This window comes from Anguilla rostrata, chromosome 1 (assembly GCF_018555375.3).
Source record: "Anguilla rostrata isolate EN2019 chromosome 1, ASM1855537v3, whole genome shotgun sequence".
Lineage (NCBI taxonomy): Eukaryota > Metazoa > Chordata > Actinopteri > Anguilliformes > Anguillidae > Anguilla > Anguilla rostrata.
The window spans coordinates 22,284,928-22,300,825 of record NC_057933.1 but is presented as its reverse complement, the minus strand read 5'-3'; the positions used below and the strand labels follow the sequence as shown (position 1 = coordinate 22,300,825).

The 15,898-nt window shown below is 48.8% G+C and overlaps 1 protein-coding gene across 6 annotated transcripts in view; it reads right to left on the bottom strand.

Moving 5' to 3' along the window:
• akap6 (A kinase (PRKA) anchor protein 6) overlaps positions 1 to 15,898 on the bottom strand; it is a 169,539-nt gene that overhangs the window by 11,161 nt on the left and 142,480 nt on the right. For all 6 annotated transcript variants that reach the window (XM_064329976.1, XM_064329984.1, XM_064330007.1 and 3 more), the window contains 2 exons: positions 14,392 to 14,616; positions 3,176 to 3,391 (listed from right to left, as the gene is read on the bottom strand). In XM_064329976.1, the coding sequence (XP_064186046.1) occupies positions 3,176 to 3,391; positions 14,392 to 14,616 (441 nt within the window). The remainder of the gene's footprint in view (positions 1 to 3,175; positions 3,392 to 14,391; positions 14,617 to 15,898) is intronic.

The window sequence follows — 15,898 nt, the reverse complement described above, 5'->3', positions numbered from 1 at the left end:
CTTCCCGCTCCGCGCACTTCGGAAAAGTGGAATTGCTCCGCGGGCCCTGCAAGGTCAGATTCCCGGAACGTAGCGCAATTTGTCTTCCCCCCCCCTCCCCCCAACCCCCCCGACCCGAAACGGAAGCGCTTCGCCAGGCGGACGGGCTCGACAAGTTTCCCGGGGTTTTTGATATGTTAACCGCGGCACTTCCGCAGCTCCCTGGCTGCCGTCGCGTAGGAATGTGTGGGGAGGGGGGTGTGCGGCTGGGTAGGAGGGGGGAGTGGAGGGTGGGTGGTGAACAAACAGGCCTTGGATTGGGGGGGGTGGGGTGGGGGGGGGATGTAATTTGCATACCAAAAGGGACAGCCATGGGAGCATCCTTCTCAGGGATTTAATTGGCGTTTCATCTCTTCATCTGATCGCGGTAATAGACGGAGAGAAGTAAATCCCACTATAAAGGCTTGAGAAAGCAGCCTCCGTGCTAGCGGCTTGCTTGCCAAAGCTACAGGTTTGAAAATAATTTAGTTTGTACTGTACAGCGGTGACCATTTTCAACTTTCCCAGAGGAGAGCAGCCAGAACGTTTTTGTCTACAGGGCAAACTGGACTGAAGCTCAAGACTCTCTGCTGGCCCCATATGGAAGCCTTTCTGAAGTAAAAAAAGAGCTTCACTGTGTGGGTGCTGAGTGGTGAATCCTGCCAAAGGCACTGGTTTTATTGTATGGACGCAATATACAGATTTTGGAATGTCCATGCTGTAACCTCCATTGGCATGTCAGGATTATGATAAGTCAGCCAAACTTCTGTCCATTTGCTTTTCTTTCTAGTTATAGTAACTAGCTAGCTAGTTATCTGATGTTACTCAGGAATTGATATTAATTTTATTTTACTTAGTTGATTGGTAAACGGTAATGGGTACCTAGCAAGTTATCTAGCCTTCATGTTATAGTCACAGGGAAGATTCAAAACCAAGATTACCTGCGGGTATAACATTGTTAGTGAGCTGACAATTTGACTGGTTTGTTATGAGACACCATTATGAACTACCACTGTAAGCAATCTTTACAGGCACCTTTATGGCTGTGTTCATTGGGCATTATATTGGGTATTATAGACACTACCTAGCCAGTAACATGTTAAGATGGGACATGTCCTCATAAGTTCTATTAATAGAAGAGAGCAGCTCCTACGGTTGACCGGGCACCTGCAGTCTGTCTGCGATAACTGTGAAGTGTAGTCCCTCTGCGCAATTGCTATGAGGTTCAGCTGGTGGACCCCAGAGTGAAAAAAGCACCGGCAGACAGGGGGCTCTTAGGAGAAGAGCTTGTGCCTGTCTCTCCTCTCCACACTAGACTATCGACATCACAGCAGTGCGGGCCTATGCGTATGATTGGACATTGCAAAGTTGGGAGAAAAAGAAGAAAAAAAAACAGGACTCCAAATTGCTTACAAAAAAAGAGACTATAATATACTATAATACTCTTATTGAGAAAACACTTAAAAAAAATTTTTTTAATTTAATTTAGTTAACTTAATAGATAGTAAGTATTATGTTCCTGTCATTTATGCTGTTATTGTTGTTGCTGCTTGTTTCCTTTTTTCTTTTTAATTATATATTCTTACTGTGGTTGATTATTGTTATCACTATGCTTTGGCAATATGTATTTCTAAATATGTCATGCCAATAAAGCCTTTTAATTTGAAAAAAAAAATTTTTTTGACTACTCCGTGATATTCAGTACACATGCGTGACTGGGTCCGGCGCACTGTGAGGCGGTCGATGGCACGCATCAGCCGCGATGCCTTCGCGACCGTTGGGACCCCTCCTCGGATACACCCAAGGATACCGCAGAGCCTGTTTGGCCCGCGGTATGTAATGGGGCCTGTCCCGGCCTGGCATACATCACAATCATTGCTCCGTTATGCGGCTGTGTGGCGTATCACCGGGCCGTTTCATTAGGGGATGAAAAGGACGTCACAGAGCCGGGGCGAGGCGCGGTCTCCGGCCGGCGGCGGCAGGGCGATCGGTCAGAGGGCTCCGCGTGCGCAAACAACCGCTGCGGCGTCGCGTCCGCCCGCCCCGGACAACCGGGTCCGGAGAGCCCGCCGAGGAACGCCGCGGAGGAACAGCGTATAAACGCCCGCTGACGTTACGCAATCGATGTGAATTAATGGGGAGATCTGAAATAGATCGGTTGTTCGGTCGGGGACACTTTGTTTCAGGGAATGACGGCGCCATTTTTCACCCGAGTCAATGATACTCGTGAGATAGATAAGAGCTGCAGTACCTTAAAAGCACAGTGATCCAGACTGGGAACCAATCATCATTTTGAGCTAGTTAGGAACTATAATCCGTTAGCATGTGAGTGTATGGTTGTGTGTCTGTGTGTTATGTGAGTGTGTGGGTGTATGTGTGTGTGTGTGCGTGCATGAGTGTGTGTATGTGCGTGTACGTGTGTGCGTGTTTGTGTGAGTGAACTTGTAATACTATCTTTGTGGGGACCAAATGTCCCCACAAGGATAGAAAGATGAGGAAAATTATGCTTTGTGGGGACCTTTTGCTGGTCCCCATAAGGTCAAGAGGCTGTTTTAGGGTTAGGACTTAGGGTTAGGGTTAGGGTTAGAATTATGTTAAGGTTAAGGTTAGGCATGTAGTGGTTGGGGTTAGGGTTAGAGTTAGAGGTTACGGAATGAATGTAGTCAATGGGAAGTCCCCACAAGGATAGCAATATGAGACTGTGTGTGTGTATGCGTGAGTGAGTGTGTACGTGTGTGTGTGTGTGTATGCGTAGGTGTATGTGAGTGTATGGTTGTGTGTCTGTGTGTATGTGAGTGTGTTCGCGTGCGTGAGTGTGTGTACGTGCGTGTACCTGTGTGTGTGCGTGTACGTGTGTGTACGTGTGTCTGTAAGTGTATGATTGTGTGTCTGTGTGTGTGTTTGTGCGAGTGTGTGTACGTGTGTGTGTGTTTGTGTGTGAGTGTGTACGTGTGTGTGTGAGTGTGTGTACATGTGTGTGTGTTTGTGTGTACGTGTGTGTGTGTTTGTATGTGAGTGTGTACGTGTGTTTGTGTGTGAGTGTGTACGTGTGTGTGTGTTTGTATGTGAGTGTGTACGTGTGTGTGTGAGTGTGTGTACGAGTGTGTACGTGTGTGTGTGTACGAGTGCGTACGTGTGTGTAGGTGCAGAGCGATACCTGCTCGGTGCCTAGCGCCCTCTGCAGGCGGGTCTGCCACTGCAGCGCCTGCATCACGATGGCCTCCCAGCGGCGCTCCAGGTTGACGGTCAGCAGCTGAAGGGCCTGGCGCTCGGCCTCAGGCTCACACGAGTCCGGGCTCTCCAGCAGCTTCTGACACAGCCTGAGGACGGAGGCCACGCCCCTGCGCCGCCCCTTCACCTCCGAGCACAGGGACTGGAAATGCAGAGAGAGAGAGAGAGAGAGAGAGAGGACAGAGTAAGAGAGAGACATAGAGAGAGAGGACAAAGTGAGACAAATAAAGAGAGAGAGAGAGAGAGAGAGAGGACAAAGTAAGATAGAGACATAGTTATCCTCCTGGTGTTTGTGTACACATGTGGACATGCTCACACATACTACATACACACAAGTCCACATTAATACCACCCTGTCTCACACATACAGTACCGCACAGTACACATTTTACAGGATTCGGTTTTCCTCACTCAACAGTATTGGTTATAGATCTGGAAATGATGGAAACGTTTCCAAGCTGAAGAATTCACTAGCTTTTCCAGATACATTTTTTCATACGTTGAAATCCACCTATTGTGGCTATTTATTGACCACGGGTTAATTGGAAAAATGGGGGAGAGAGGCTATGAATAGCAACCAGATAGCGTTGAGTGAGTATTTATAGTTCAGACAGCTTATTGAAACTGACAAGCAATTTAATCACGTAGCCTAAAGGTGTGCAAATGATCTTGATTGAATGTGTTTCCTGTTCAGTAAAATATTAAACGTCTGAGATTCATGAGCTGTGTAAGGAGACAGCATCACTTCTCACAGTAAAGACATTATGTCAATAAACACAAGCAGAAAACCGGAGATCCACCTGCACTACTCTGCACGTAACGGCAAAGCACAGCGACGCGTCAAAATACATAACGTGCTTTAAATAAGAGGCATACTACATATTATATATGATTAGATTGTGATTTTTGTGCAATGCAGTGTATAGTACATTTTCAAAATTATTCACAAAATTGCACGTACGGAATGACTGCATACAGCCATTCGCGCTCTTTTATACGGTACACCTCGGTTATGCTAATACAGCGTAAACACGTTGGCAATTTCCTCGCCGAGAATAATGCAGCGGCGTTAGCGTAGCCGCGGAACGCGCGGCGGCTCGCGTCGTCTCCCGTGTAACCTCGCGCGGCGGCGTCGGGCGCGGGAGCAAACCGCTCTGCCCGTTTCGCTCCCCCCTGCCGCCCGTGCGTCGCTGCGTCGGCGTCTCACCCCCAGCCGTTCCATTTCCTGATGTATAACACCGTGCGGTAATTTCGATTACCGTAGCTCGGTAATAGGCGAAATTCTATTATTTCTAAAATAACCGCCGTACCTTTAATATTCCTGAATTTTAAATAAGGGAGATGACGAATGCCGAAAGCTCCGTTCGGCCAAACTGTGACTGAGAAGGTTTTATTGTCCCATTTACGGCTGCGGCGCATTCCCCCCTCCCACCCCCCCACCCCTCCGAATAATGCTTCTACACCTTGCCCTAATTCTAGGACCACCCCCCCCTTCCACCTCCTCCTCCACCACCACCACCAGTGAACCCACTCCCGCCCCCCCTCCCCTCGCGCCCCCCCCACCCCCGCCACCGCCCCGTCTAGGGGGCGAGCGGGGGGCCTCGCCCCGCGTGGCTGATGAGGTCTCGGCGACGGCCCACCCTGTCAGGGACATGTAAATCACCCCGCCATCCACTTTTATGCCTCCCATAAACAGGTGAAATATTAAATATTAAAAGGGCGGCAGCCTACCTCCGCCAGGCCGCGCCGACTCCCAGCCAGCGCTCCGCGCGGGTTCTGACACGCGCGTAATGAAATCACCGGGACGCGCTGCTCCTTCTTAAAGGGGAAACGCCATGTTTCCCCGCCGCGTCGCGCGGGGGGGGGGGGACACGCCGGCGGTCCCGCACCCGGGGTTTTTTCGCGGTGCCTGTTTAAATATGCGCCCGTGGCGGTGTGGCTACAGAGAGCCGCCGCCGCCGTCTCCGCACAGCTCTTGTAGGACAAAAACATTCCGAGTACAATTTATGTAAATCCCCCCCCCCCCCCACCCCCTTTGCTCGGCAATGCATTCCCTTACATTTTCTAATAAATATTAAACACTATTACATTTAAATTGGATTTTGGCTCAGCAGTTTCCTCTCCTGTTTTAGCATATATTTACTAGTTCCTTTGTCTTTTAAACAGGTAATGTGATTGCAAAATACAACGGCTTTCTCCTGGGGACCAAAGAAATAAGGCGCACTACATCATGATAAAGTTGTTGCCTGCAATGAGTTGGGGGGGGGGGGGGGGCAGAGTCTAAACGAAACAAGCAGGGCCTTAACAAGAAGACAGATCATTCCACATCAACACAACACACACATTTATACACACGCGCGCACCACACACGCGGCAAACAACAATCACAATGATTATTTTTTTTATGCCGCAAAGGCAGGCTTTGAAAACATGCGTCTGGTGCGCTCAAACTGCTAGCATTGCCACGACCGCAGCTTTCTGACCCGCCCTCAAAAAGCCCGCACGGACAAGTGCATTACCATAAATGGGCGTACGTACAGTACAGTACGTGGCTAAGTCACGTGAAGCAAATGGACGCACGGGTCTGAGTGCATTCGACGGCCAATTCCATCCCCGCGGTTCCTCTCCTTCCCCGACTCTGTCCTCAAAGTTCCGCCAGGCGTACGGGGGCGGCGCGTCGCGGGAATACAAATGGCCGGTCGGCGATCGATAGCGCCGGTCCACTCAGTTAGATTAAAAGGCACAGAGAACCGGGCCCGTGTCATTAAATGCTGAATGGCATATTGCGCTTTTATATTTTCCGAACTCCCAGAAAATCCGCCGCTTCATTGTTTCTGCTACGCCGGGTTTTCGCAAAACGATTCCTCAGTCCCATTGACTCGGGCCTTATTGACATGGAGGCTGGAGCGCCGTACGCCAATATTTGCTAAAAAGCTTTTCAAACACGTGGGGTAGGAGGGTGGGGGGAAAAGGGGGGGGGGGGAGAGAGGCCAGCTGTTTTTAAAAAAATTTTCTCTGTAGCGTGGAGCTAAGCGGCGTGTCGTTTCCCGGGTGTTTCCGGCACGTTTGAGCCGGGGACCGGGGGGGCCCGGACTGGCATCAAAGAGCTACTGTCAAGCACCACCACCCCACCACCCACCCCCCTCAAGCGCGGTCCTCTCTCAGCCGTCCCCCCCGGGGGGCGGGGGCGCCCCACTCTCGCGGCGCTCCTGGAGAGGGGACATTTATCAGGTGCTTTTTAATAAAGGTATCGCAGGATCGGCCGACGGGTAATACGCGACGGTGGCGGCGGCGGCGGCGGCGCAATCTGGCGGCCCCGCTCGGAGATGACTATTTCCTGAGAGCTCATCACGTCGCCGCGGCGGCGTTTATCGCCGGGCGCGATCCATCTGGGGCCGCGGCGCATTAATCTGCGGGCCGCGCGCTCGTCGGCCCGGCGGTAATCAGAGCCGCACTAATAGGGCCGGGCCAACGTGCGGGGGGCCCGCCGAGAAAGAAAAAAGGGGAGGCTCCTCCGTCGGCCCCTCCGTAACGCTCGCGCATGCCGAGGAGGACTGCCGCCGGGGTTTGGGGGGGGCGCCGCCTCATACTCGCATTCCTCCGGAGGTCCCCGTCCCTCGTCGAAAAAATCCCTCCCAACCGAAATTGCCGTTTCCTTTAATTACACCCAAATTCAATTTCCATCAAGCAGCTGTGACGTCTGTTGAAATCCGTCCCCCCCCCCCCCCCCCATTCCTTTTCATTTTTTTTTAATACTGTTCAACTGCCACAGAGCAACTAATAGCAGGGCTCGGGAGCCTCAGAACGCTCCGCGGCGTCACCGCGAGGGCGCTAATTAATGAGCTACACGGAGGAGGCGGCACTTCGCCGTTCGGCAGCTTGTGTGCCGCTGTTTGCCGACAACCGTCAGCAGACTGTCAGACAGCGAGACGGGCTCAGACTGTTTGACGTGGGCTTTGCGAATACAAGGCCGGGGTTTGTCACTGCGTTCCCTTTCGCCGTCTCGGTTTCGCTTTCCCCCGCGCTCTCTTCCTCGGCGACATCGGCGATCCCCTCCCGATGGCGACTCTCGCAGGCTCTTAATTTGAACGTTTTCGATAAACACAGACGAGTCGTGTTAGGCGGGGGCGGGAAGGGGGGGGGAGAGAAGAGGGGGTCGGTTCACACTTTAGCGAGGCAACAAAAAAAAAAAAAAGCGGGGACTTAACGGCAACACTGACCCAGTGGATATACAATCAATTACCATTAATTAGAAATCTCTGATTAATTCTATTTGTTGATTAAGTCAATTAAAATCACAAGGACTTGTTATCGCAAATGAGTGTAATGAAGGCATGGAGAGACAATTTGCTCCCACAAACATATTCCCACAGCACAGGCTGCTTCGCGCCAGTTTCTGTGGATTTTCACTTGCAGCTGCACGCCTTTTTTTTTTAGCACAGTTAGCCGCTAAAGCGGCGGCATTCAGTGCACACCGGTTACAGGGAGAGCCGTTCGTTGTGATGCTAACGCGTTGCAAGGGTGCGTCTCCTGGCGTAGCCTGTAGAGCGCCGTCCACACGCTCGCTACGAGCCGCGACGTCGGCGGTTCGAATCCGACGGCGCGCCCTTTGTCGTGTGTCTCTCCCTCTCTCTTCCCTGTTCTTCCTGTCTCTCTACACTGTCCTGTCCAATAAAGCTGATATATATATATATATATATATTTTTTTTTAAACATTCGCTAAGACCTATTCGTCAAACCTCTTCGCAAAAACGTGAGATTGGCTGAATGGCGTAGCTTGAGGAACCGTACTGCAGGTGGAAAAACTACGCCTACGGTACACTGCGCCCTCTCCCCCCTCGATCGAACCCGACGCCGGCGGCCCCCTTCTTCGCCATTGTGCTCCGCCGCCCAGCCTGACACTTGAGCGAGTGCTTCTTTTCCCCGCGGGGGCCCTGTCCCGGGGCAACAGAAGCACGCCCGAACATTATCAGGGAGGCGCTCGTCACACGGGAACCTGAACATTATCAGGGAGGCGCTCGTCACGCGGGAACCTGAACATTATCAGGGAGGCCCTCGTCACACGGGAACCTGAACATTATCAGGGAGGCCCTCGTCACACGGGAACCTGAACATTATCAGGGAGGCCCTCGTCACACGGGAACCTGAACATTATCAGGGAGGCCCTCGTCACACGGGAACCTGAACATTATCAGGGAGGCCCTCGTCACACGGGAACCTGAACATTATCAGGGAGGCCCTCGTCACACGGGAACCTGAACACTATCAGGGAGGCGCTCGTCACGCGGGAACCTGAACATTATCAGGGAGGCGCTCGTCACGCGGGAACCTGAACATTATCAGGGAGGCGCTCGTCACGCGGGAACCTGAACACTATCAGGGAGGCCCTCGTCACACGGGAACCTGAACATTATCAGGGAGGCGCTCGTCACGCGGGAACCTGAACATTATCAGAGAGGCCCTTGTCACGCGGGAACCGTTCGGGCTGTTGAGCTCTCTCTTCGTCTTCGTTCAAATCGCCGGACTCCCATTCTACGCTCGTACAGTAATTACGCTGCAGAAATAGGTGCTTAATTCAAGATTATGATTAGTGAGCACTTTCATTTTTGTGTACGTAAGAACAATAGCTAAACGTGGGAAGCGTTCCGTTTCTATCCTCAGGACTAACTTCAGAGTTATAAAAAAAAACGCTACATTAGCACAGTTATGCTAGATGGGGACATTTTTTTTTTTTGCGCTTTTGTTTAGTCTTCTCGGAAAAAAGCTAGACCCGAGGTGTAAATTCGCGATGGCACTAATGCTTTATGAATAAGGCGCGCCGTTCTCTGATGTGCTAAAGCAAACAAACAGCCCCGCAGCCCGCAGCCCGAGGACATTTTCTCATTAGCGCTCTCAAATGAAACGCCGCGCCGCGGACGCACAATGAAAAATAACACAGCGGCGGAGCCAGTCGATTCTGCCCTGTAATGAGCGCGTCTCTTCTGGCCGTCACCTGTCTGCTCCCCATTAACTGATGATGAGGAACTAACACCGCGTTTGGCACTTTCGCGTGCGAGCACTTGCAGGGCCTAATGCGGTTAGCGCTTGGCAAAGAACGGGAGTTCCTTATTCCTAATCATGGAGAAAGTATTGATATTATATCTGCGCTGTCACATTTTATTAGCCGGACGGGGGGGGGCGACGGAATACCAAATCGGAGCCCGGCTGGAGTGAGGCGGTCGGTGGGGGGGGGGTGTGCGGGCGAGGGGGGGGGGGGGGGGGCCAGACGGTCCCGGGCCAAAAAAGGGACGAAGATTGGGCCTGACCTTCCTTAGGAGGCCTGGGCCCGGTCCCAGATCGACATTAAGCTGGCGCTGATTCCGTCGGTGATGTCTCCCCGGTGGACACCCTGGCCCATCGAGTGTCACACCTGATTTGGCTGAAGCGGAGCTGATGAGGTGAGGTCACTCCGGTGTGTCCGCTAGAGAGATGCCTTCTGATGGAGAGAAGCCTTATGAGAGAGGCCTTCTGATAGAGATAGGCCTGATAAAGAGAGGCCTTCTGTTGGAGAGGCCTTCTGATAGAGAGAGGCCTTCTGTTGGAGAGGCCTTCTGATAAAGAGAGGCCTTCTGTTGGAGAGGCCTTCTGATAGAGAGAGGCCTTCTGGTAGAGAGAGTCCTTTGGATAGAGAGAGGCCTTCTGATAGAGAGAGGCCTTCTGGTAGAGAGAGTCCTTTGGATAGAGAGAGGCCTGCTGATAGAGGCCTTCTGACAGAGAGAGGCCTTCTGATAGAGGCCTTCTGAGACGTTCCTGCAGTTCCTCTCTCCGTCTCTCTTCCTTGCAGAAGGGCCGAAGTCCGAAGTATGGAATCATGTGACAGGCTCCCATGGCGACGAGGTGCTTTACCCAAGCCCCCCCGCCCCCCCACCCCCCGCCCCTTCCTGTAAAACGCTGGCCTTTTCACCGTGGAGATTATAACGAATTAGCCGACTTCGTTGGCACGAGAGAATAATTCAAACCGAAGGTACGAGGCAGAAATGAACAAGGGTGCAACGTGGACTCTTCCTTAATGACACCTAATCACGGTAATCCTCTTAAAACATTTGGGATTACAGCTCGATTCGGCGAAGGTGTGTGGGTAAAACCCGGCCGTTCGGTACCTGCCTGAAGTTGGCGCGTAATCTCCGAGTCGTGCCTGATTGACGGGCAAACTTTCAAACGAACGCCGCCTGAGGGCCGCTGGTTGGTGTAAGGCTCTTATAAACGGTAGATAGAAAATTGGCAGCCACATGAATAGAACTGTCTATCCCCTAAACACAAAGGTTTCTATGCAAATTTGAATAGCATGCGGAAACCTCATTTCCAATGTAGTCCCGAACCGAGAGGTCAAGCCCACATAATCTAAATACCCTTTTTATTGAATTAAGTTGAGGTTGCAATTTAAACACATCATTAAGACATACATGAAGAAAATTATGGCCTTAAATGAAAAAAATGATTTGTTGGGGATAAGATTTTACTCTTAATTTGGAATTTAAAACATGATCCAAGAGCAGAACAAAGGTTAAATGGCCAAAATAACATTCTGTTTCAAAGATTCAAATGAACGTAAAAAGTTAGACATGCAACAACACTCTTTGGTCTGAGTGAGGTTCCAGCACTTTCTCTACAGTAGGTCCTAGTACTGGCAGCCATGACACAAAAGTATACAGAATGTAGACAAACTGTCAAGATGACGGAGTGAGGACACAGTCTCCACCATGCAATTGGCTTGTGGTAAGACTTAAAATGGCTACGTACTGTAAGCAACTAACTGCATTTTAAAGTGGACATATTTTCCCACAGAAATAAAATGACAAGGAATATTATTGAGCGGTTTCAATGTAGTCATCACTGTCTTTGGTTTTGTAAATTTACTCCACATGAGCCTTAGAACACCACCATAAAATTTACAATGGCAATAACATTCATATTGAGGAATAAAATATGTTTTGCACTACTAAACCACTGTTACTGAGCCTGTATGAAATTGTGTTTTGAACCGGTACATGATAATAAATACAAAGGAAAGATGTTCCATTAAGAGAGATTTGTCAGTGAGGCTGCAAAACTTCATATCCATTACTCTCCATGAACCACAAATTTTGTTTCCCTTCTTCCCATCCTGTGCTTCTCACTGTCAAACTTCGGACCTTTACTACATCAGAATATTGACTTTCTGACAGAAGCAGAACAGATTCCCTATTGCCGGCCAAGCAGATTCCAGAAAGGTCTGAAAAATGACCAAAAAAAAAAAAACAGGTTTACAAGACATATTGCTTGAGGTTGAATTAGAATAGTTACCTTGCTAAAAATAAAATGTGAAAAATGTGGAAATTGTTGTTGAAAATATCCATTCTAGGACTGAAAACAAATCCAATATCTGCCTTTTGGGTACCAGGCAATGCATGCATAAGATATTAACGTCCCAGAGGACGTATTATTGATGACAACACCTTGTTGGGTAGGAAAGGTATTGTTCAATTTCTCAGCAATTAATCAGAATGACTTTTTTTCAAGAGCAACACAATAGAAATTATGGGAGATGTAATATCTAAAATGTCCATTCGTTCTGTTGACATGCTTGTGGAATAATTTCAAAACCATTTAATCGTGATCAAATCTGTCGCTGTGTTTGACAACCTTTGCTTTTGCCTCTCCTCTCTGTTGTAGCTCCGAACGCGTCGAGCTGTACGACAGTGTCGTGCTTGTTTAACAGGGACTAGTAACAGCACTCCCCACATCATTCGTTTTGACAGTCCTGTCATGTTTACTCGCGCGCTTACGATAACTACGGGAGAAACCGTATCGTCTGAAAAACCGTAACGTATTACCAAGCGACGCGAGATTGTTTCACGCGAAGGTCCGTACGTCTGTCGTACGTCTGCGATTTCTTTCGCGATGTCGCGAGAAGCGGGCCCTGGCCTAAGAGCGAAGCGCGTCGTATCTGAGTAAGACTTAAAAGCGAGCGGAGCTGGAGGCCGCGCGGACGGCGCGTCGAGTTTTCCGAGCGGCCGCGTCGTTCCCATGGCGAGGAGAGCCGGCGGCGGGCCTACGGAGGCGGGGAACCGTGGCGCTATGAAGGCAGAGCCCGGCTCCCCCGCTGCTGTCCTTTCACAATCACTGTAATTATGCCAACTCTGGATATTGGATCCATTTTCAGCACAATTGCCAAAACAGATACGCGATCATTAAAGGCACTTCTTCCTTTCATTTCGGGCCCGTTGTGCTTGGTGGCGTAATGGCTTCTCCGTCCACGCGAATTGCGGTTATCAATATTTCTAATCTTTTTTTTTTTTGTTTTTACCCGGTGCGTTCCCAGAAATCGATGAGCGAATCCCCCCCCGCCCCCACCCCGACCCCCACCCCCGCACTCCTCCCTCTCTCGCGCGACTTCCACGCAAAAAGCCAAAGCTCTCGGTGCGCCGCGGCTCCCGAAGCCGCTAACGGTTGTCGCGCGCGGATTTAAATGGGTTTTCCTTCTTATTATGTTTGTCACTCAGCGGGAGAAATGTAATCAACTCCGCTACCTGTGTTTTGACATCGCTTGATTAATACCCTGTGCCGTTCCGCGAGGTTTTTAAGTCAAATAATTATTTCCTATACGTTTTCAGGCACAGCAGTGCACTGTGCGTTTGCACCGCATAAAGAACAGAGTGAATGTGCCTATTGGACAGGAAAGATATCCATTTAGGGAGGCACACACTTTTTGGCTTCACAATCAAAAACAAAGATCACCCCCTCACCCCGATGAACCCAAATCACTGCAGTGAGTTTTCTAGCGTCGGGCATTATCCACAGAATCAAAATCACTGCAGTGAGTTTTCTAGTGTTGGGCATTATCCACAGAATCAAAACCACTGCAGTGAGTTTTCTAGTGTTGGGGATTTTGAAAAGAAGGCATTCACAAGACTTCATGCCCTGTGGGGCTAGATGGATTTCTGGATAGGAAGGCAGGGGAAAATGTAAGGCTTCAGAATGAGAAACTTGGCATCTCCTTCCTCCATTCATCAAAAGCACAGCCTTCTTGTTGAGTCATGCTGTTCCTACTAAAATGGCAAGGGTCACTCTCTCAAACAGCCCATGTTAAAGTGCACATCCTAGAATAAGTTCACTGACCAGAGATCAACTGCAAACATGACTGTGTGTAGTTCAAAAAAACTGATATGGTTGGCCAGCAACCATTTTTGGACCTAGGGCCCCTCATAAATGGCAAGCACCCTACTGTCTGAGCCAAGAAATATCTCATTACAATTAAACAAATTCATTTTCAAGATTTAATTATACAAGAGTTGTTTCCCATCCACTCGAGCATGCACTGACTGATATGTTCATCACCGTGAGCAGTTAGCTTCTCTTTTATAATGATTTCCACAATTATACACTTCCCATTGACCTTTTGTCTGGAGCTTGTGGTTCTTGCGTGGATTGAGAAACTTAAGTTTGTTAATTTGACTAAACAAAGGTCTAAGCTGGACCCAGCCAGGTGAACTAACTTCACTTCACAATATACTGCATGTAATTATTAGCAGCAAAGTGAACGATTGCAAGGAACATTCCATTTGAATCTAAAACTAGGACACACACTAAAGTACAGCAGCCTATTGAAAGGAGCAGTGAAAAAGCGAACCCAGCAAATAGCCCGTTTGCTGCCAACTGAACTCCTCAATTTTACATATGCAGCCATATTATTTTTAAGTAATATTCAGATATTGTTAATATATATTTATCTTTGTTAAAAGATAAACTGTCATTTTTAGCTGCTCTACAACCCTACAGTAATCATCCCTGATTACTTGCTTTTTGTGCTTTAACGTATTTTACGTTTTCTAACGTGAAATATAAATATAAAACAGCACAACCCAGTCTGTACTGGTGAACAAAGGTCCAGTAATGCAACAGAATCCAGCGCGATCAAGTGAAAGAAAATTAGCTGGCGAGCGATCCGTACTGTACATAAACGGGCAGGCATGTTAATACAGAAAAGCAATAACAATTGATCCGGGACAATTATCAGCACTCGCCCATTCCTACTTAAGGACTGCCACTGTTCAGCACCCCGATTAGCCGAGGTTCACTGGCTGGAGTCCCACTGTGGAGGCGGGAGCGGGGCCGAAGCCTCACCTTAAAGTACTGCAGCTGCTTGCCGGCCTGCTGGTCCTGCTCCCGGTCCTGCCTCAGGCACGAATTGAAGATGAAGAGCTCCGTGTCCCGAAGCCAGGCCTTCAGCTCCTTGATGCGCACCTGCAGCTGTCCCAGCATGCTGTTGGTCTCCGGGGAGAGCAGGGCGCGGGGGTCGTGGGTGGGGCTGCCGGGCCCGGGGGCCTCAGCGTGCTCCCCCAGGATACTCTGATGACACAGCATGGGAAGAGCGGACAGGGACAAGGAGGAACCGTGAAAAGTGTGGACGTTAAGCGGCGAGAGGTGAGGTAGGCAGGTGGGCAAGTCTAACACTGCTTTGTGCACTTTGCCATATAAATGCTCAACGAAGAAACATTACTTGGCAGATAAAAGCATGATGTCCCTTGGGTGATCCCAAGACATTCTAGAAGGTGTGCCCACAAAATCTTAAACAGGAAGTAAGTTACTGAATAAATTCAAAATGGCCACCAACTTGGTCACCGATTGATCTAAAAGTCTGTTGACTGAACAATGCTATTTAAGCTTATGTTATATTCATATTATTGGTACTGCAAATAGTTAGGTTTCTACATTAGATAAATCTAATGATTTACCATATCTTAATAAAAATAGATATTTACATTTATATAGATATTTATATATTCAGAATATAATAGTAGTTTGGTCATACATGCAGTTACCTCAAACCTAGTTCAATATGCCCCACATTCAATACCCTATAACATGAGCCAGCCAGGAACAGGCAAAACAGGAGTTTTGGATTTCCTGGGGATTTTTGGTGACATCGATTGCACGCACTTGCAACTGTGCGCCCCAGCACAGAATGCTCTTATATTATGTGAACCATGGAGGGAGCCCACTCCATCAACGTCCAAGTGATTTGCAATGCGATGTAAAGTTATACAAGCATTCACAAATTATCCAGGATCAAGCCATGACTCCTTTATATTGGCCAACTCATTCTTGCAGTCATCCAAGGGGTTCCCCCTCTGGAAGGCTGGCTGTTAGGGTACAACGGCTGCCCATTTGACATGGCTGATGACACCGTATATCATGCCTACAACAGTGCATGAACTGTAATTCGGCAGAGAACTCATGAAAACACACGGTAATTCAGAGGACATTTGGAGTGCTCAAAATGTGCTTCAGGTGTTTGGATGAGTCAGGTGGAACATTACAATACAGCCCTCAAAAAAACAAAGATTAATTCAGTTTTCACCATTTTGTACACAATTTGTAATCACAATTTGAAATCACAATGGCCGGGTTTCCATTATTTCAGCAATTAAAACCCTGCTGATTTCTCCGTAACTGAACAAAGCAACTTTAAAGAGACCTTAAAATAATAATTAAGCAAAATAAACCTTTTCAAAAATCAGAAACGAAACCGAATTTGCACCACATTCACGATTAATCCTCAGAATTTTAATGAACTATTAAAACATTTATTTATGTTTATTTATATAAATATTAATAGTAATATTTATTT